At 38.8% G+C, this 21,799-nt stretch overlaps 1 protein-coding gene across 2 annotated transcripts in view; it reads right to left on the minus strand.

The window, feature by feature from the left end:
* Positions 1–5,112: 5,112 nt before the first annotated feature.
* The window catches only part of GALNTL6 (polypeptide N-acetylgalactosaminyltransferase like 6), a 436,241-nt gene continuing 419,554 nt past the window's right edge, over positions 5,113–21,799 (minus strand). For both annotated transcript variants that reach the window (XM_021552775.3, XM_021552857.3), the window contains 2 exons: positions 20,227–20,376; positions 5,113–14,387 (listed from right to left, as the gene is read on the minus strand). In XM_021552775.3, coding sequence (XP_021408450.2) covers positions 14,220–14,387; positions 20,227–20,376 — 318 coding nt within the window. In that variant the 3' untranslated portion in view covers positions 5,113–14,219. The remainder of the gene's footprint in view (positions 14,388–20,226; positions 20,377–21,799) is intronic.

Here is a 21,799-nt window from a genome sequence, read left to right on the forward strand (position 1 = left end):
AAAGAACTCTGGTGACCTTTTCTGGGACTCAGCTTTTTTAGTAGGCAGCACTTCTGTTGCCATGGCAGTGGGAGCCAGAGCCCCAGCTCTAATCAAAAGGGTTGGGGGATTTCTTCTGAGGCATCATTGCCACAAGTAACAGAGCAATTAGGTGAGGATATACAGATGCTGCCTAGGTTATCTGATATGGCGTATTTTGCTACAGATAGGTAGCTATGGCATTTATAAAGAAAATTAATTCTTTGTGAATTTTGTCATGTAAAAGGTCCACTTAGGGTCACTGTGGCCCGAGAACACCTGCTTCAAAATAGTGAGTGGTGGTACACCCTATAAGAGGAGTTATAGCAGCTCCATCTTTCTGGAGAGAAGCCAAGCGCTAATAGGCATTCTCCTTGTACACCATATTTCAGTAAGCTCTAGCAGACTTCTTGCCCCCTCCACATGAGCAGCTGCTGTTCACAGTCAAGAGTCACAAACCACCCAGCATTGCAGAGCCACAGAACTTTCACTGGGGCTTAGCAGATGGGAACATCTCCATGCAAGTAAGCTCATATTTGACCCTTGCACACAGGTGTCACTCAGTAAAGCTTAGACAGAGGCCTGCAATCCAGTTTTGTGACCAGATGTGTGGTAACTACCACACAGATGCACTCTAATGACAGCAGCACAAAATTCCCTCGTGCCAGTTCACTCAGCTCACAGGGCACAGAAGGACCAAGAGTCTGTCCCAGGGCTATGCACTGACTGGGATCTTCCTAGCCTGTCTTTGCTCCTTGCTCACATCTCCCCTCACTTCTCCATAATCTTTGGAAAAATAGGTGCCCTGTGGAGGTATTTTTTGATTCTTTTTTTCCCCTCTGGTCAACTGATGAGATGACATGTTTGGGTTTTTTGGTGTTGTTACTTTGGGTTTTTTCAAGAAAACCAGAGAAAAGAAAGGGACCGAGATCCCTTCTGAGTGAAAATGTTCTTCTTTGGTGAATGTTAGCAAATGGTGTAAGGTCACAAAACTAACAAAGAGGTTAGGTTTTGTACATTGCTTAAAAGTAGAACACTTATGGGCTTATGATGGTTTTCCCCAGAAAAGCAAATAAAGACTATGATCTAGTTAAAAAAAAAAATCTAAAAAATATCCACAAGAAGCTAAACACACCTTGCATGCCACATGCTATAAAAACTCAGATCTCAATCACTACTGCTTTTTACAGAATATAAATCCAAAGATCCTTTTACTTACAGAAAACTACTTAGCACACAAATAAAAAACTTCATTTAAAAAATGTAATCTTTAAATGCATACACAAACTGCTGTTAAATGGTCTGCAAATCACTGCTCTTCTGGGCAGAGTAAATATTTTGTGATTTTGTAAATATAAACTGTTGTACCTTCATCTGAAATGCAAACTGTTTTCTTTATTACTGATATAATAATGTTTTTTTAAAAGATGAGCTGCACTATTTGTATATGTCACCACTGTGCTCGGACACCAAGTAAAGAATATTCCAGCAGGCAAATAATAGAAAAATATTTAGTTCCCCTTCTTCAAACATATGCTTTAGAAGGGAAATAATTTTGTTTGATGGAAGCTCTCAGGGGAACTGGAAACCTTAATCATGACTAGACTTCCCTTAATTTCATCACATATGCATTCACAAAACTGTTCTAAGAATCACCACAGTTCCAGTCTTTAGGTGTAAGCTAGCTGAAGATTATCTTAGTAATAGGTCAGGTGACGATCTAATTCAAGAGAATAGGTTTTTTTTTTTTCACATGGAACAGAAATTCAGCAATATTCCATATACTAAAAGTATCTAACATACAGAACATGATATTTATTGTTGTTGCTTTTCATTTACTAGAAATTAGGATGTGGCAGCTCCTAAACCAACATACGCATTTCTTAACAGAAAAGCTGTGCTTCCCCACCTTCCCCTCCCACAAGCTGCAACCTCAGAAAAAAGTAAATAGACAGTTCTTGCTCTCAGGTCTATAACTGCAAATGACTTCATGAACTCCCTTCTGATACTGACACTTGACTTGGCAACATCAAGAAGTTTAATCACTGACCTTATTTTTGCTTGGTGTGGTCTCATGTCAGTTGTGTGTCCCAGTCCTTGAGGAGTCAGGGGTCAAACCTTCTTAAAGAGCCACAAATGCAGGTTTCTTGTAATGAACATGGAGAAGGCTCAGCTGGTCACTAAGAAGGAGGTACAAACAAGACCCCAAGTGTAACAGCTAAAAAAACCCCAACCCCAAACATGTACTTGTAACAGCTTTATATAAATCTTTGACATGGTCTGTTGCAATGTGGGATTGATGAGGAGCTGGCAGTTCCTGCTCCTGATTGCAGTCTCCTGTGCTGGTGGTGCCTGCATGGACCCTCCTGGGTCACCTGAAGCATATGGGATAGCCTAAGGAGGCACATCAGGAGGAAGCCAACGATGACTGGTTTCCTGCTCTCCACTGGAGTTCTGGGAAACACTGAGGAGATGACAATAACCAAGTAATCCAAACAAAGTGCACATCTCCTCTAGTTCAGGCAGTAGCTACAGAGCCAACCTCTGTGGCAAAGGGATTAGTTTGAAGACGCTACTACCGAGGTTAGTGTCCCCTAGCTGCACTTTCTGAACTCTTCCCACTTCTCTGTCTGTTAGGAGACCCTATCCTACTTACTAGTTTTGCTTCCTCCTGCCAAAATAAAAGTTTACCCTGGCGTTTCCTTGAAGTAGAGGCTTACCAATTCTAAATCAGAAGGCATGTTTAATTAAAACAGTGGTGAATATCACTTGTAAATCACTTAGGCAGAAGAGCAATCATCCAAATACAAACATGCCACCAGACACCCTCTTCTGCATCTACTCACCAAGGCTTCCAGCTGAAGAAGTCACTACAATTTTCTTTCAAAAATCAGAGATACTGGTGCTGACCAGGAGTGCAGGCACATCTCCTTCCCACCTGGCTGGGGCAGCATGTTGTCCAGTCTTTAGGTTAGTTGAAGATTATCTCAGTTGCAGACAGGCAACACTCCTCCAGCTGGTGCAGGGAATTACCAGGCAGAGAAGCATGGATGCAAACACCACCACCGAGCAGCTAATGTTCAGAGCTATTGACCAAGCTGGTGGTGCACAGGCCTTTTGTGATGGAGTTCAAGGGCAGCTGCCCTATGCAAGCCCTAAGGTGGAGCTATGTCTGTAGGCTGAGATCTTGTTGCTGACTTCCTCTGTCAGAGAAGCTCTGCTACCTCTGCAAGGAGCTGCCCAGGCAGCAGGATCTCAAAGCAGTATCTCACTCTTCCCCATCCACAGACATTGCAGAAGAAGGAGGGAGGCAGGAGGTAGGAGCCAGACTTGGATTCTTTCCTTCTTGACTAGCAGGAATACATGACAGCATCTCAGCCTGGAAGTAAGAGTCAAAGTAGAAACCAGTCTCCCTGTCTCTCTTCCCAAGCTGAGAAGCTGTATTTAGAGTTGATAACATGCTCCAGTAACTGTTGTGCAACTCTTGTCTCTCACATTCTTGCAGCCAGGGACAGGACATTAATTTCAAAGCAAGATGCAGTTTCTCCTCCTTTCTCTTCTCCCTGCAACAAGTCTTATTACTCTCCTAATACCCCGGTACCTGCAAGAGCTCTTTAAAGCTTTTTCCTTGAAGGTTTGCACCTGATATTATCAAAGGTAATTAGATAATTGACACACAATTCACAGAAGGCTCTCTGGTTTCTTTATACGCGGCATTTTCCTTGGGCTGTGAACTTTAAATGATGCAAATGGGAAAATTCTCTGTTATTTTACAGCTTTTAACTTTAGGCTATATTAAAACTAATGCCTGATTGATCTTGATGTATCTAAACCACTTTATTGTTCTTTTAGTAATAATTCTTCTTTGTTCCTAGTTGCTCTCTTGCCAAGGGTCATGACTGTAATGTTAATGACTCCAGTCGCTTTAGGAACTTGGTAGAAGTTTTTGCTATTTGTTAAAGGCCCCTGACTTACAATTTGTTTTGTTGTAATAATCACCATTTCAGTGGGAAGATATTTACCAAGTTTTGTTTAACAGAACTGCCTGTAAGAAATTAATCCCAAACAGTTTAAGTGGAAAGGTTAGGTAGAAAATCACAACTTTTCCCCCTGATTGGGCTGTCTTCAGTTTGCATCTAACTACAGTATCCTTTAAGGTCCCTAGACAAGAAGGAGTCATATTTTCAATGAATGCTTATAGTTCTCTTAGTTTTGCTAGTTTTGATGTTCAGAGGTTTTTGGAAGCAATGTTCACCTTAATTGCTACCTCAGAAACAAAAATTAGACTGTGTTCACTTAAATCTTACCACAACTCTGCCATATGCAGTAGATATCAGGGATGGATTTAATAGATGATTTTCAATTAGAAGATTTTAGGATAGATGTACAGCACTGAAGAACTGAAGTGTATGGGTATGCATAAAATTAAGTTATAGGACTTAAAGAGACACCAAATAAAAAAAAAAAGAAGACAATTCCTTTAAAGATAAATAATATCTAATAATCAACTCTTTTTTCCTTAGTCTTTGAAGATGATTGGCTAATACTGTTCTTCTATATGACTCAAGCTTTTGCAGTTAATCCTCTTTATGAAGATGATGCATTTTATGTCTTATCAGTTGTAGGTACAAGGACTAGTGGTGCTGGGAATTTCTAGGGCTTTTTTTTGTTGTTGCTTTGTTGGTGGGTTATTTTTGATGTGGAAGTGGGACAAATAAATCTTGACTTACATGATTTTTTACTGGAATCAAGTCCTCACAAACTTTTTCAATGTTTCCTTACTTGTCACTTGAGGACTATTATGTGTATACAACCATTTTGTCCCCAGTTGTTTATTTCTATTATTTAGGTGGCCATTCAAGACATGATTTACAGTTTTCCTAGAGCTAACAGTGCTCTTTGTTAAAGGAGATGACTCTGTTTTCTCTTTCTGTTGATATTACACAGTTGGCATGGCTGGAGGTGTGGGAATGGAAGCACAAATATGACCCTGGGCAGCCCCGCAGCTGGTTGGACTAGTCCGGTTCTTCACCCACCCCACACAGCAGGTTATTTTAGCAGCAGCAGATGTACAGCAAACTGAAAAACTTATGCTGTAGCTTCTGAGAGGTATTTATTCATTTAGATCATGGTAATTTTTTGAAACTGCTGTTCAGCAATCTCTTACTTTGTATCCTGCAACGTAATACATCCAAATATAAAATAGGACAGATGTACAATTTTTATTCCATAGTTCAGCTTCTTAATTACAGTCCAGAAATTTACAGGCATGTATGTGCTGTCTGTAAATCTTTTAAGCATGTCCTGAAAACATTATTTTAATGCATAAGAAGTTGGTCAGTTTTTACAGCTGTTGTTTAATAACATCTAAGACAACTATCTCAGATTAGTCAGCACAGAAGTGTATGTTTTCATTTTACTTATGATAATGTATATATTAGTAATTGTAGTCTATTGTATAATACTTCAAATGCACACATCTGAAAATATTTCCCCCATTTTTTAGAGAGCTATATTTCCTAAATCACAATAACCAAACATTTTGACCTTGTTTCACAGAAAATTAGACAACTCCTTTGTCCTTTTGATTGATCTCTACTATAGCTGCATATCAGCCCAGCTCATTTCTGTCTGTCTTGCCTACTGGGACATTGGACAGGGGTCAAACAAAGCTGTTTCCAGTTCTTCTTGGCCCTTTATATATAGTTTATAATAGTTGAATTGCCAGGAAATGTTTTATCCTGAATGTTGTTTAACAGCAAGTGAAGGCTGTAATTCCAGACTCTCAGAAAAGTGAGAGAAATGGATATTTTGCAGGATACCTGCAGAAAAGCATGTTTATTCACAGAGATGCCTGGAAAACACTCTGACCATCAGAAAGACTAGTTTATAAGCAGAAGCATCTCAGAGGCTCAGAAGGGACCACATATTTCTATTTTGCTACCTAGCACTTGTTAACCGTGTGTGTGTGTGTGTGGACTGGACTGGACTGCTGTGAGGTGTTGAGAGATGTGCAATGAACCACATTACCTGGAGAGCTGTGGGCAATATCAGCCAGCAGAGTTTGAGGTGAAAAACTGCTGTCAGGTCAAAGTTCGAAGGAATGTATCCCTTTTCAGGACAACAACTGTGCAGAACAATCTCCAACTCCAGAGAAAAGGTTTATACAGCCATGCTGCAGATTTGTATGAAAAACTAACAGCAGAGGCCTGATGCATCACTATCCTTTTAGATTACTGTGATATGTTTTGATGTAGAGCAGTAGCTGCAATTTGGAGGCTGATATGACAGTAATAAAGGAAAGCAAACTTTAGCATCATAGAATCATACAGTGGTTTAGGTTGGAAGAAACCTCAAAAATCATCTCATTCCAACTCCCCTGCTGTGGGCAGGGACACCTTCCATTAGACCAGTTTGTCTGAAGCCCCATTCAACCTGGCCTTCAACACTTCCAGGGATGGGGCATCCACAACTGCTCTGGGCAACCAATTCCAGTACCTCACCATCCTCACAGTAAAGAATTTAGTCCTCTCTTTTCCAGGCTGGACAATCCCAATTCTCTCAGCCTTTCCTCACAGGAGAGGTGTTCCATCCCTCTAACAAACTTGGTGACCCTGCTCTGCATTTGCTCCAACAGATACATGTCCTTCCTGGGGCCCCAGGGCTGGATGCAGGTGGGGTCTCATCAGAGCAGAGCAGAGCAGAGGGGCAGAATCCCCTCCCTCATCCTGCTGGCCACGCTGCTTTTGGTGCAGCCTAGGACAGGATTGGCTTTCTGGGCCGTGAGTGCACATGGCCAGATCATGTTCGTTTAGGAGGTCTTATTTTTCTTTTGTATGAAATTACCATTCCTTGGCTGACAATGCTTTGGACAGTGCATTTGTACAGCCTTTACACTGGTACACAGGTTTCCTAGGAACTTGTTTAATGAAAGGACAGGGTATAACTTTAATCCATATGTTCGTATTGCAAATAAGCTGTGGTGGTGCATAAAGATATACAGGAAACCAGTGAAAGGATTCTCTTCTAGTAGTAAGAACAGGGTGATGTTTTACTGCCATCTCTGCAATTGTTGCTTTGATAATGGGAATCATTATAGATATTGATTTTCCTGACATGCTGGGGAATAAACTAGAGCCCTGTACATCTGTAAGCAAAGGGCTTCTGCACATTGGACAATCTCTCTCTTTTTGTAAATAAAGCCCCTCTGACTCTCTGCAGCTTGACTAGAGGTTAACCTGTATAATGCACTCATCACAGATTACACATCCACTTCAGATTTGGAATAATGCCTTCAGTAAAAGTTGTTATAACCCCTTGTCAGCTTATAAAAAAACCCCACTTTTAAAAATAATTCTACTCAGTTTCTTGTATCCAAATTAGCTCAATAGGGATAATCAAAGGTTAAAAACTTGAAGTCAAGAAGTTCAGCTGCTTCTAAATGTTTGTATAAAGTATATCCACTGAAGAAAATGCTTCATGCTATTACATACTCTCCACTCTGGGCAGCACTCAATTTTAAAAATGGATGAGAAAGTAGATGACCAATGTAATTTCTTTTCCCTCAAAGATGTTTGTCTATGAGCTATAACTCTTCCACGGACAAAATCTGCAGTGAGACTGGCCCATGATGACAAAACTTCTGTCCTGCCTTTCTCAGGTGCCTTTCTCCTTCCCATCCCTCTGCTAGAACAAGCCAGGTTACCTGAGGCAGAAGGGCTTGAGGGTCTGCCAAGTCAAGATCAAAACAGCTTTAGTCACTCTTATCTTGAGGAAGGGATCTGCAACAGCAGAAACACCTTTGGCACAGACCAGAAAGGCAGGAAGAAAGAAGACCAGGATTCTGGCAGATAGCGAGTCAGCAGAAGGGAAGAAACACAAAACAGAAAAAAAAAAAAAAAATCCATGAAATAACTGAAATACACAAAAGAAGTGAATGCTACAAGGAGCCATGAAGGCAGAGCCCCAATGTTCTTTAAGAGCTGTATGTGACATCTGAAGAGAAACACTTGTTATCTTGATCCATAAAGGGAGTAGGCAGAGCTACTTCACGCTGATCCAAGTTGACATTTCCTAGGAAAATTTAGTTAAACACTTTTCTTCTTTCAAAAAAGCCTGAGATAGAGACAAATATTAAACTGAGGTAAAAAAGTGGTATAACGTTCTGCTTCTACATACTATCTAAAAAGCAGCCTCAGGAACACACACACATACCTTTAGTGGAAAACTCAGAACAAACTCAGGGTCCATCAAAGCTTTTCTCTGTTGTGATCATGTTATTTCAAAATCAATACATTTCACACTAGGCAGTTCTTATTCTAAATTTAGGTCCTTGCAAAAGGGCTTGATTGCCTCTCAGTTCCCAAATACTTGTGATGGAAATAAAAATGCAAGCCCCACTATGAAGAGGTATCCAAAACTATCAGTGGCTGACCCTTGTAGGTCACATTTCCTTCATATACAGAATTAAATCTGATTCCTAATTTTTCCCTTTTACCACTTATTTCCTCCTTCCTCTCTCAATTAAACTGCCATCTCCTAATCTCACCATTTGGCCTTTCACCTCCTTGAAAGCTCACAATTCTTGATCTTCTTAATCTATGATCATTACCATCAATCACTTCTTTAGGCAAGTGAAATCTTTTTTTTCACAGAGGGATGCCAGAGGCCTACAGATCTTTTGGGTCAATAATATTGTTTTAGTTCTGGTGCCAGTTGAGGTTTTTGACTAAACTGTGCCTAGTGCTATCTTTTGCTGATTAGATGCTCCAGAGTCATCAGAAGAAATTTGCTTGGACTGTGGTTCCTTCCAGGTTGAGTCATTTAGTGGGGAGATCAAAGATTAACTTAATTAAATCAACTACTACTTTCACAGTGTTAGGGATCCTGCTAAGATTAATGAGGACTAAAGTTAATGAGGACCAAGTTTTCCTTTCCTCTGTCTTAGTATCTTTAAGATAGTACTACTCACCAGACTTGCATCATCACAGCTTCCCTCACATTCTGTACACTGTCCATTATATCTATATATCTATATATCTATATCTATATATCATCTGCTTCTCTGAAATGGATCATTCTGAGTTTTCCTACATCTTTTACTGAGTATAAGCTTGTCTGCTGTCCCACTTTGCAAGGCTCCTTCTCATTCACCTATTCTCTGAAGCACCAACCAAAGTGGCTGAACAAAACACAAAACAAATTTCTCTTTGTGTATAATTTACCTACTGGACAGTGGTGTGGTAAATACACCTTTAGGTAACCACAAATTATTATTGTTTTAACCCATGTCCTCTTTGCTCTCCTGTTGTTTGCATTGTTTTTTTAAGGCCCACTGAAGGACCTACTGCACTGCCAGGTCCTGTAAAAAAGAAAAAAATACTAAGATAACAGAAACCTTAGAAACAAGGAAAATCTTAAGGCATACCAGATTGCAATGTTTGAATGCAATTTTTTCAGAAGCTTTTCCTAGATTTTTTCTCCTGTGGCACCACGTTGTCCAAACAGTAACACCAGTTTCAGAAGTCCTGTCCTAGGAGTAGTACCACTGATATTAATGATACATTGAAAGAACAGAAAATCACTTCACAGAGCAAATGTGTTTTCTGAATGCTGCTGAAGCTTTGGAAATGTGATGCATTTCTCTGAATTTCTCTAGCTAAACTTTCTCATTATTTGTTTTTACATATGTTTCTTACTTTTTAGAGATTTTTTTATATGATCTGATTTTCTTAAATACAGTGCATTCAGAATTGTAAGAAGGAAAGAGGAGAAAAATATTTCAGGAGATGTAAGAACAGATTTGTGTATTATATGTGGTTAAAAAAAAACTGTCAGCAACTAACCACACAAATTCACTACATTTTTAAAATTAAAAATCTTAAATAGAAAGTACTACACATTAAAGATTTAATAACTCTATTAATTATTTATCTAAGATTTTCCAGTCAAAAGATACTATCTTAGCAAACACTTAGCAAAGTCTCTTGGTACACTAGACATAATAGGTATTTTTCTTTGGGTTTTTATGTTACCTTTTGGTTTACATTTCATAATTTTTAAAAGGCTTTTCAAAACTTTCAAAAAGGGCAAGATCCTAAAAATGTTATGTAAAAGCATCTTGAATCCCTGTACTTTTTAAAAGAGAATATGGAACATATTTGGGAAGGGGGTTAAAAAAAGGAATAAATGAACATTATAATACTAGTACTAGCTATAAAAATGTTACTCCTGAACACCTTCTGTTCTTTTCAAGGGCTTTGAAATTATTTCCCTAACAACCTTGTTGAATTAAAAAAGAAAAATTAAACCATTAACACACTCCTGTTTCTTAACATACATGCTGTGTTCACTTGAAATGTACTGGGTTATCAGCTTACAGATGCTCTTTAAATAGCACATAGATGTACCCCTGGTGTCAGTCACACCGAAAGCATGCCAGTACTGCCTTCCTAAAATGCTCCATCTCCAATCCATCCACATAGGCTAAAAGACTCTCCCTCACTCAGTCCCTTGCAGAAGTTATCAGTAAAAATGCAAAAGAATTGTGATTATGACTTTTTTTTTAAACAAAGGTAACATCCACTCCTGCAGAAGTGCCACCTATCTAATCAATTTGGTCAAGCTATTTATACATGTTTCTTCTGTGTGGCTTAAGATTTCACTAAGATCACTGGAGAAGACATTGATGCCTGGTAAATTGCCAGTAATCAAAGGTTGTTAAGTGCTTGTCAGCCTCCTTTCAAGCTTAGTCTATCTTTATCATGAGGCAGACTTAGTTGATCAGCTAGAGACCATTCATTCACAAATGGATCACACTCAGGAATAATGCATGATATAATTAAAATATCCATATAGCTGCAGAAACATTTGTTCTAAAGCAATCTCTTTTTTTCTGAAATAAGACTGTGGCCAATGAAAATGAAATCTTGTCATGTCTCTGCAACAAGGCTACTCTCCCACACATGAAAGGCTTTGCTTCCCAGCTCCTCCTCTCTCCTTTGAGCCCTGTCCCCCAAGGCCTCTGTTTAGCTTAGATTCTGGAATATATGCAGGAAAAGATATGCTATTTTAGAGTTTTAGTTGCACTTGGAGTTTATTTCAGTTTTTCCAGTTGCTCTCTCCAGTTATAGTAGTTTGTTGGCCACAAAAGAAAAGGCCAGTTAACCTTAAATGGAAAACATTTAGGGTAGATGCTGACGAACTCTTAAGGATACAAAGATCTTCTTTTCACGTCTTGATTAAAGCCATTAAATAATAAATTGAAAAAAAACTGAAGCAAGTCATTAGTTAGAGAAATCAGGATATCTCCACTGAAATGATGAGCCCACATTACTTAATTCCACCTGTGCACTACATTTAAAATATGTTCAGAACTACCTGGTATTAGAAAAAGAAATCTGTGAAGAAATTTTATAGTCTTTTGAAAAAATGTGTCAGAGTTAAATGCTCCTGGAGAAATATCAGAGGAAGATACATCTCTCCAACCTACCAAATTGCTCATAAGTTTACAGGCTGGAAAAGATATGGTTGCAGGAAGAATTAAAGAAATTCTGAATGGTAAATCAATAATGAAATATTGTGATCAGTGGAAACCTTTGGTGAACACCCAGGACAGACTTGAAGTGAAAGGTAGTGATGATAATTTATTATTAATAAAACTTTTCTTGAAGGAGTCCTGTGAAAGGACTGTTCTCTTTCTCTACAACTGACTAGCAGTCATATGGATTGCTTTCTTACAAAGACTGCTAGAGTTTACAATTTGTGATCAGCTACAAGTAAGTGGAAGGCTTCCTTTGTCAGTGTAAGGTGCTGTGCAATATGACTCAACAAGGGCTGTAAAAGGCATAGATTTTCTCTGCCCTAATAGCAGCTTATTTCCCATCAGACATCTCAAAATCAGACCACTGAGATGCAGTCAGACACTGAATGATAGATATAACCCTACCAATCTGCTCTGGTTTAGCAATCCTCCTTTGCCTCTCTATTTTTGGCATAGAGTGTTGCTTCCAGGACTGACAGTTTGGGGCCAGTTACAATCAGCAGCTTGAGGGCTGCATTTGTATTTGAGGCAGCCATTTTCTTCTTTTCCCAAACCCTTTTTCCTCATGATAAGGCTGCAAATAAATGATGCTGCGAGCACCGCACCTGGGAAAGCTGAGAGTTTGCAGAGACTAGGCTGGTTCTGTGTACTGACAGCCAAACAAAACTGAAGTATCCTCATACCAGAAACTTGATTCTTCTGTTCCTGAGCACACCATATCTTCAAATTAAATTTAAACAATACCTAAACAAGCTCACTTATTTTAAAATCATAAAATGACAACTCTGTGAACACATCCCTTTAAATTATTTGAAAGATCTCTTCAATAACTTGCAGCAATTTCTTAATATATTGGAAATGTCACAATTTCCCAAGTGCATACATCCTGAATGCTACAGGACCTCATTCCCCTCCTAAAACTTTCATATGACCTGCAACTACAAGATGCTGCCATAAAATAACACACTGGTACTAGAACCATCCTCTGGATGCAATCAATACTCTTTGTGCATAAACACTGCTTAAGGAGAAATAAACAAAACACAGTCACTGCACTCCCTTAAAACAGGGTAGATTGCACATCAGTATTTTGGTTAGTCAGCCACCTCATCAGCAATCAAAACAAGCAACTTAATTACAAATGTTATTTTTGGAACCTGAAAGGAGTTACAGCACAGAGGACGTGATCTATCTGCATTTATGGTGCTTTCATCTGTAAATTCATCTTTCAAGCAAAAGCCACATATTTAATTGAGATAAATTTATACTCACTCTTACCTTGAACAGTCTCAAAGTTATCAGTCACATTCCACACATCAGTATGAACTGAGAAGAACCATAGACACCCTTCCTAAAATGTTTTAGAGGCCTCTCTCTCCAACAGCTTGATAGGTCTGAGGGACCCATCAGTGTGATGGAAGTCTGTTACCCTGAATGGTGCCTGTGCCTAAAATACCAAAATATTTTAATGTGTGACTTGCTTGCACTTCTTGTTTCCTCCCTCATGACATCTACAATACCATTCACTTACTCACTGTGGAAAGTCCACATGATTTCCATCAAAGATTTCAAAAACTCTGAAACCACCCAACTGATTTCCTGTCAATTTTTCTCTCCACTCCTCTGTGGTAAGATCTTTTAAGCTGTACTGCAGGGAGCCAACATGCTTTTAGGTGATGGCAGCATACCAGTATTAATTTCACTAACCTAGTTCAGCATGCAGTATGCAATTATTTCCCACTCTCCTCCTGATTTTTTTCCCCAGCCTATTTTCAATTTAATTTATATGTTGGTAAAGATTCTATCTTTAAAAAACACAGATAGACCACAAGCCTTCCATTATGCTGCAGCTGCTGCTGTTCTATTTTTCACTAAAAAAAATCTCACCTTGTGTGAGAATGGGATTTGAATCACAATTGCTAAATATATTATATATAGAAATTTGATTGCTTTACTTTATTTTTCCTGAAGGGGGAAAATGTGAGGGAAAAACCATACAGTTCATTTCATGCTTCACTACAGTGTAATTCTAGACCCTAAGATTTCGACCATTCCTATTTTGGTAATGAATGGAATGTAAAAGGGAGGTATTTAAAATTAATTGCAGCAGTCCTGAGGGTTAAACCTGCTTAACCCAACCTTTTATTAAGAGAATGTCAACAGAGCATATATCTTGTCTAGGGAGTGCTGGAATATCATTATTCTTCTACCAGCATGTTTAATTCTAAAACCTGGGATTTCTTCAGGTTCGTGTAGGCGTCATGCACACCATAAACCCATCCCAAATCATAGCATCTGTTCTGAGCTACTCACTACAGCAGGATTTGACCTGAGAAACTCTAGAGTTTTGTTTTACTTTATTAACTTGGAGTACTTTTAAACAGTTTTTAAACAAAGTTTTTCCCTTGACCAGCAAGGGAATTTTCAGCCTGAAGTTCTCAGCAGCATCCGGTGAGGCTCTTGGCCAAATTCTCCAGATACTGTATATCCACAAGGACAGCCTGCTGGCTCTTGCTGTGGCATTTTCTTAATCCTCAGAACAGATTTCCTGGATCTAGGAAATTTAATTCCTGACTCCTTTGACCCAGATGCTGGCGAAAATGTAGTCTGCAGTCTGTACATAAATATGTGTGGTCAATTTTTTATTTTTTTTTTCCTTCTAGGAACTGGCCTTGCTGTTAAATTTTTCTAAAACAGTCATATTAATATGTTCAAAAATCCACTGTTGAGTTTCAGATAAAGGATCACATCTGTTCATGAAAATCTTCTTCTCAGCTGGGTTGCAATCTATGCAGCTGCTGCTTACCGGATGGAACAAAGTTTTGTCCTACAGGAATGAAAAAAAAATAGAATTAAGTAGCAAATGCCAGATCATTGGAAGTGTCCTAACTTTACAGAACATGGATTAAACCAGCCCTGTTTGAAATGATTTTGTGGTCTCTGTGCACTAACCTTCTGTAATAACACCAGCTATTATTAGAAAGCTGTAGAGAAGAGAGTATTTTCTTCCCTTGGGCTATTATCCTTTATGAAAGTAGGGATTCAGGAAGGAGGGAGATATCATCTTGTCTTTGACTAACAACCACATAATACAATGAAAAAATATAATTTCTTTTAATATCTTTGCATACCATGTATTTGCTTGGAGCCCATTTAACTGTCTGAACCTGCAAAATGGATTTGTTTGGGTTTTTTAGAGAAATCTTGCTCTTGACAATGTTGTGTTTCTTGACAGGGGGAGCTGTAAAATCTCCAACTTGGTGAAGATGTTAAAAATGAATTATTAACTGAAGTGATGGACAGATGGACACAGGATTGATGTTCTCATCCCATTCAATGCTTGTGGCCTTGCTAAGACCAGCCACTGAAATATGCTCTCTCTCCTAATAAGATGGAAATCCTAACACTGATTTAGCTCCATATGGAGATTTTGTGAGGGTAAGCATGGATTAATTTGCTTTAAAAAGCATATTTATGATGATTAGTTTTATTAATTTTACTTCACAAAACTGGAGTGAATAGTAAGTAACCTGAGGTGAATCTTTGTGAAAGCAGTCAGTTGAGCAGGTGGTGAGTTGGGTAGTTTCAATATACTTAGTTGATGTAGGCAAGTATTTTGAGAAAGACAGATGTGGGAGTCATTAGATGATTTGAAAGTTTCCAGGGACTATATTGCATCTGTTCAAATAAATTTCAGATTACTCTTGGTAAACCACATTCAGGCTTTTCTCCTCCTACCAATGTTTGCCCTGACAGTATTTTAATACTAATCCAGGATGTGCTTACTTGCCCAGTTTGTGAGAGGGAAAAAAATCTACTTCTCAAATTGTGATTAAGAACTCACACAAATACTCTGGGTGCTGAGCAACGACCACAGAAACTTCTCTTTAAAAATACCTTACATTAAAAAAAAAAATACGGCAACAAACAGAAACAGCAGCTATTTAAAAATTTTGAAAAATTAAGTTTGTTTTTTTTTTTAATTTAGCAAAGATGAAATTCACTGATTTTTGGTTTGTGAAAAAATGGTAAAGTACAATGCCTCTTTTTAAAATTAATATATGCAATAAAGAACCAGGTCAAAAGTACCTTGTGCTCTGGCTGAGTGGAATGCTGTTATATCTGCCTTTCACACTATTTTACTTTCAGCACTGGCCTTTCCCTAAAAGCAGTGGATAAACACACACCCCTGCCCCACACCAAAATTCAGAGGGATGCCATCAAAGCTGACAGGACCAAACCAAAGGAGTAGAGGCCTTTCTCTCATGTTCTACAAGGACTGCAGGCAGGATACTTGAGCTTGCAAGAAGGGGGCAACTGTACTGTGTACAAAAGACTACTGTGTCCCTGCTAGGATGAGGTGGGCCTGTAAGAACTGCCAGGCACCATATGGGCTGGTGCAGGCACCCATCTGCACCTTGCCAGCTCCTCCTGTATAATAAGAGCTTGATGGAGTGGCACTGTCCAAAATCAGGACACAGTGACTGTGCCATGGCCACCCTGCCTAATGTGGGACCTTGAAGGAAGGGGGCATATGGTTTTTCTTGCAGTATAGCTGGACATGAGGGCCAGCCAAGATATTAGGAAGTCAAAGTTGGAATGTTAGAAGCTTTAATAAGACAGCTGGTACAAGAAGAAAGGAAACAGCTTCAGCACAAAAAGCTTGCTATGAAAAACACTCCAGCCTTTCCAGAATGCTGGCAGTCTTTCTTACAGAAATATCACAGGCAGATAATTTTTGAGTGAAGCATTATTGCTGCTTTTATTTAGAGAGCGTGGTTATTAGGAAAGAAGAGTCTCTTTTAAGAATAGGGATAGAGTTTCTGCTCTGGAAAAACTTCTGGCTGACTTAGCTATATATAAAGGCCTGTTAATCTATCATCTCAAGCTTATGCTGATTTAAGGTCAAAGCCCAGTGGTCTTATCTTCCACTGGATTTCAGTGGAAACAGGTTTAGGACTTCAAGGGTTAACAGTTGTGTGCATCCCAGAGAAGAAATTTACAAGACAAATATATAAATTCCTCTTTACACCAATATTGAGAAACCACGAGCACTCTTGTGGAGACATTTCTAACATCTGAAAACAACAGAATATTTTTTTCCTTCTGCATGAAGGCAAGCCTGAAGATTATTTGCAGAAGGAAAAACTCCTCCATACGATAATTGGTCTCGACAGTTCAGGGGGGGTGGTAATGACACACAGAGCCTTTCATTTCTTATGGGATACTGCTGTAACTATGGCTAAAGTCAAGAGCAACTGGAAGTCATTATCAGCTGGTGGCTGTGGTAGTTTATCTGAAATAAGTTGGTAGCTCCAGTTCAGTTTCAGCAGGACTGAAGTCCGTATGATAAAAGCCACTATCACTATGACATGTCTTCATTTGTCTGAGGGAATAATCTACACACCTCCTGTGTGACGAGTGAACTGACTCTTACAGTTTGTCCCTGCAGCTGTCAGGAGACTATGAGCAAACCCCTGTTTTCTGGGCACAGATTTTGATGCTGTCAGTCTAGCATCTATCATAATCACTAGGCTCAGGCTAGAATTACCATATAATGAAATTGATTTTGCACAATTGTTTCTTTTTAGAGACCTACTAAATCAGCCCTCTCTTGGATACTTCTGCTCTACAAATAGCAGTAGTGGGCCTGTGGCACATAAACTGAATCATACGTTACCAGAATCAGTGCACTACCTGTCAGCCCAGAATGATATGAAAACCAGAGGTGTATTCCTTCACAAAGAGTAACAGAAATTTGTAGGCACTACTCATCATTGGCTCTGGCATGCTTAGGAATACCAAACAGAGTCAAAGAAATGGCTTTAGCTTGAGAAGCTAAAGCCATTCTCCCAAATATCTAATAATTACAGGCTATTTACAGTTATCTATCTAATGTCTTACATTGCTCCAATATGGTGCCAATATTTTTTGTCCTGGCATTACTCACATTCTTCTATTTACAACCCACAGCAATGTTTGCAGTACTGCTTGGATTTATTCTGCTCCATTGCTTCTTACAGAGTTTTCTCAAAGGTATACTTGGCTGTAGACCAGTATTTCAGATTGGTCCTAAGAAAATTGATTACTTAATACTGCAGACTTACAAGACTTCCAAATAGCTGCCCAGATGTAGTTTAAGCAGTATGGGAATAAGAAAGTTTTTTGACACATCTTTATTAGTGGTAGTTTTGGCTTCATTCATCTGAAAAGAATGTGGTTTGCACGCTCCGAGACTGCACTGCAATGAGAAGCAAAGTGCATGTAATGGGGATAGGCTGTAGATTTTTTCCAGAAGAGCATTCCTTACCCAAAGTAAAATATTAATGTATTCTACTTGCCTCTAAAATATTTAAGCTGTTTTTACTCGCCAGGATCCAAAACCAGGTTGTTACGATTTCTATGCTATAAGAAAATGAAAATGGTGCCTGGCTTCAAATTGCATTTGCAGCACTTTGTAATCACTTCACAGCCGTAACTTTTTATCAGTGACTCAAGATGCAAATGATCATGAGAAGAGACTCATCTTTAAATGAATAAAAGCCCCTTATGTTCTAGTTTATAGAAATAATATGAGATCATGATAAGAAATGCTTCATGTTAGGCATTTTAGAAGACATTGACAAGCAAAGTCATTTCTCCTAAAGCATGAGAAGTATTTTTGGCAGGATGGATACATGACCATTAGGAAGTTATAGTATCTATAAGTTGTGCAGAGAACAGAAGAGACTGGCTGACCTGCTCTCTGTTTTTTAAAAGGAAACACTTCTTTCTTAACCACATTATTATTTGTAGGTAAAAGGCTCCAGCACAGATTGGTTTTTGTTTTGTAGAGGTGAAAACACTAAAAGTTCTATTGCCAAGATGCTTTCAAAGCTGGAAAACTATTATATCGCATATAAGGTTTTTGAAGGTGTAGCTACACTACCAGAAATCTCTAATATAAATCTGCCCTTTATCTGAGGAAACAGATGATAGGAAACATTAAAAAATACTTACTGTATAGCAAACTAAAAGTAAGCTTAAAGAAAACCATGTATATAGAATTCTATTATTCCAATGCAGTTTCTTAACTTGAAGGTTTATGCAAATTGACCAGCTTGCTGTCAGGTTGGGATTACGGTTAAGAATGTGTCAGTACTTCCATCATAACAAAACTTGTGGTGTTTCTTGCTGAGATGGAAATGCCTGTCTTGCATTGAGAATTTTTATACGAGTCCTGTCAGCCTTGTGGAAATTAAAAATGAAGCTGTGAAGAGAATTTAATAAAACTTACACTGTGTATTTTTTCCAAATGTCTTTTTTTTTTTTGTTACCTGCTATATTCTGTCCTCATCAAAGGTGATGAGCCTTACAGAGTGTAGCTCCAGACCTGCATTTTGTCTTATGAGCTGGCTATATTAAGCAACAATGAAGTGCTAAGAGTATGAAAGCTTTTTGATTTGCAGCTTGGATAGGCAAAAAGATAAATCGGAAGGGTTTTGAAGCAAGAAGGGATTATTACTGCATGATAAAGTCAGATAGGCAGCAATACAACCACCACAATTTATATCCTCTAAATATCTGCCCCATACATTCTAACTTTCTTACAAGTAATACCTCAGCTTCAAAGGGATTACATTTCTGGAAAATCTTATGATGAACCTCAATTTGCAACATAAATAAGGTAAAAAGGCACAAGCTAACAAGTAGGCTCTCAGAAAAAAAGCATCAGGCGAAAACTATTTTTAACGGTTCTGAATTAGTTTTGTACTATATATATTTTTAAACTAGAAAACAATATTGAGGTTTATCTGGCAAAGACCAATTCCTAGTGCTTTGGCCTCAGCTTAAATAACGTGAAGGGCAAGGCACAATGGTCAAAGAAAACTGAAATACGTGTGAGAGAAATCCTCAGCACTTCAGAGAAATCCTTATGCTGAATGGAATACATAGTTTATTAGAGAAATCTTTAATCAAGACAACTTGCTGATAAACTATTAAAAAACCCTAACAACAACAGCAACAATGAATCAGTAGCATTACCAGGACTTTTTACCCTAACTGAAGCTCTGATTTTTGTAGCTTGACCTCCTGTTTTCAATGATTTATAAAAATGGGATGAAATTCAGCAGATCAAAGTAGTGTCTAAGCTGCTTATCTTTAGTTTATGAACTCCTGCCTCCTTTGGGCTTACAGCAGTGCTTTTAATGTTGGGTGATTTTTGGTTTTGTTGGGTTTTTTTGTTCGTGTGTTTGTTTGTTTTGGTTTTTTGAGGGAGATTTTTCTGCCACTTATAATCTTTAAAATGTAGTAAAGTACATTTAACTCATGAGCAGCATGTCTTGCTGCTGTCACATTGGATGAAAATATTTCCACCAGTGCCTCTGTTAAAATGACACAAGCATCTTGAAGCGCCAGAATGGTAAACAACCTTTCAGGGAACAGATCCAATACAGACACCCTCTGAGCTGGATCAGATCCATTTTCATTTAAATTTGACCTAAATATCTGAATGCTCAAAAGGAACACGAGTATGTTTACAGAGATTACCACAAAATTAAACGGAATAGGATGTGGTAGATTGTAAAATAGAACTGCTTTGACAGGAAAGCACAAGCCTGTGCTAAACTGAATACAGGCTCAAGATGGTCTGAACCTCTGAGATGCCCCACAGTGACTCTGACCTTCCTATAGCTCCAGTGCTGGTTTCCCTTCATCCCGTGACAGTCATACAGTGTGACAGGGCTACTGTGCGAGATGGCATCGAAGCAGAACTTCCTGGTGTGAAGTGGCTCCCCAGGCCGGATGTCTTCTCTCCAACCGAAGGTGAAGAGCTGGGAAAACAATCACATATTATTAGTGAAAAATGTTTAAAATAACACACAAAATATTAATGCAGGATTCCCTTTTTGCACACCCCAGATGCTGGTTAAATGAGGTGCTGCTTGTGTATGATTCAGTGACGCCAACTGCCTTAACTAAAGTGCATCAGTGGCCATGTAGAATATACCCCAGGAAGGCACAGTCCCAGTGTCAGAGAAGGAAAAAATCTCTAGTGACAAAGTACTGCAGAGAGAACAGGGGATATGCTGCATTAAAGTCTTTAGTTACCCCAGTTAAAGCAGCACCTGTAGGCACCAAGATTTCAGCTCCCTAGGACTCAGAAAGCCATTGCCAGTGATGTTCCTTTAGCTCTCATTTGGGTCTGAACAAGCTGCCCAGAGATTTTCCCATCACAGCCTCTTTCCTATGTTTAATGAGCAGTTTCCTTCTGTTTATAAGGGACACTGTTACCATTGCCTCTCTCAACTGTCTTTTTCCCCCAAACAACACATGTTAAATGATCTTCATCTTTCTACTTTGAAACCTGTGAGCTACAGGCATCTTGTCAAAGCCCTTTTTCTCACTGCCTGAGAGGAGTCATGGAGGGTCACAGTTAATAGAGGAATCCTTCTCAATTAGACAGCAGCTGTCTGAAGTGATGCTGTGACACTGCAGTCTTTCAATCATCAGATGAAGGTGACAGTTCTGACAGCATCAAATTTAAAGACGTGGAGTGCATTTTCCTTTCCATGGACCAATCCTTGCAGGAAAGAAGTTGCAGGCTGTAAATTACTACCTAGAAGCTCTGTCAAGAGCTGTGAGGTTATTTTATTTTCTTTCTTTCTTTTTTTTTTTCTTTTTTTGAGTGAGTGCTATTCTTCAGCTTTCTGCTTGACTTTTGATTTGCCATAGAAAAAAAAAAGACACTAACACTGAGAAAGTGAAGCTCTCTTTAAATGAGCAAACTTTGCTAGTAGTAACTGTTCAGCTGAGATGGTTCATGTGCAAATGCACACAGGCTCGTTATCCAGAGAAGTAGCTCCCCATACTGAGTTCAGCTCCCCATACTGAATTCAGACTGTCTCCAACACCTCACCTCAGCTGCCTTTTGGCCCTTATCTAGCACCTGCTCCTCCAGTGTGTACATTCCCTGACAGAACCAGCTCTAAACTGAAGCTTAATAAATATCAAGTGGGTCTAATCCTGAACATTTATTTAGTGGTTCCCAGGTTTTAACCTCTTCATTGCTATAGTCATCTTCTTTCCATAGTCTTCCTAAAAGAAACACCTCAAAAATACTGCATTTTCAATACTCTACCATCCTCTGAATACCACATTTGAAAGGTCTTACTGTCTTTCTTGGCTTGTAGGACCTAAATATAAGCATATATCAGGATATTTACCATTTTTTTTTCCTGTTTCTTACTGTAGGCC

The sequence above is a fragment of the Lonchura striata genome, chromosome 4, assembly GCF_046129695.1.
Source record: "Lonchura striata isolate bLonStr1 chromosome 4, bLonStr1.mat, whole genome shotgun sequence".
In the NCBI taxonomy this organism is placed as follows: domain Eukaryota; kingdom Metazoa; phylum Chordata; class Aves; order Passeriformes; family Estrildidae; genus Lonchura; species Lonchura striata.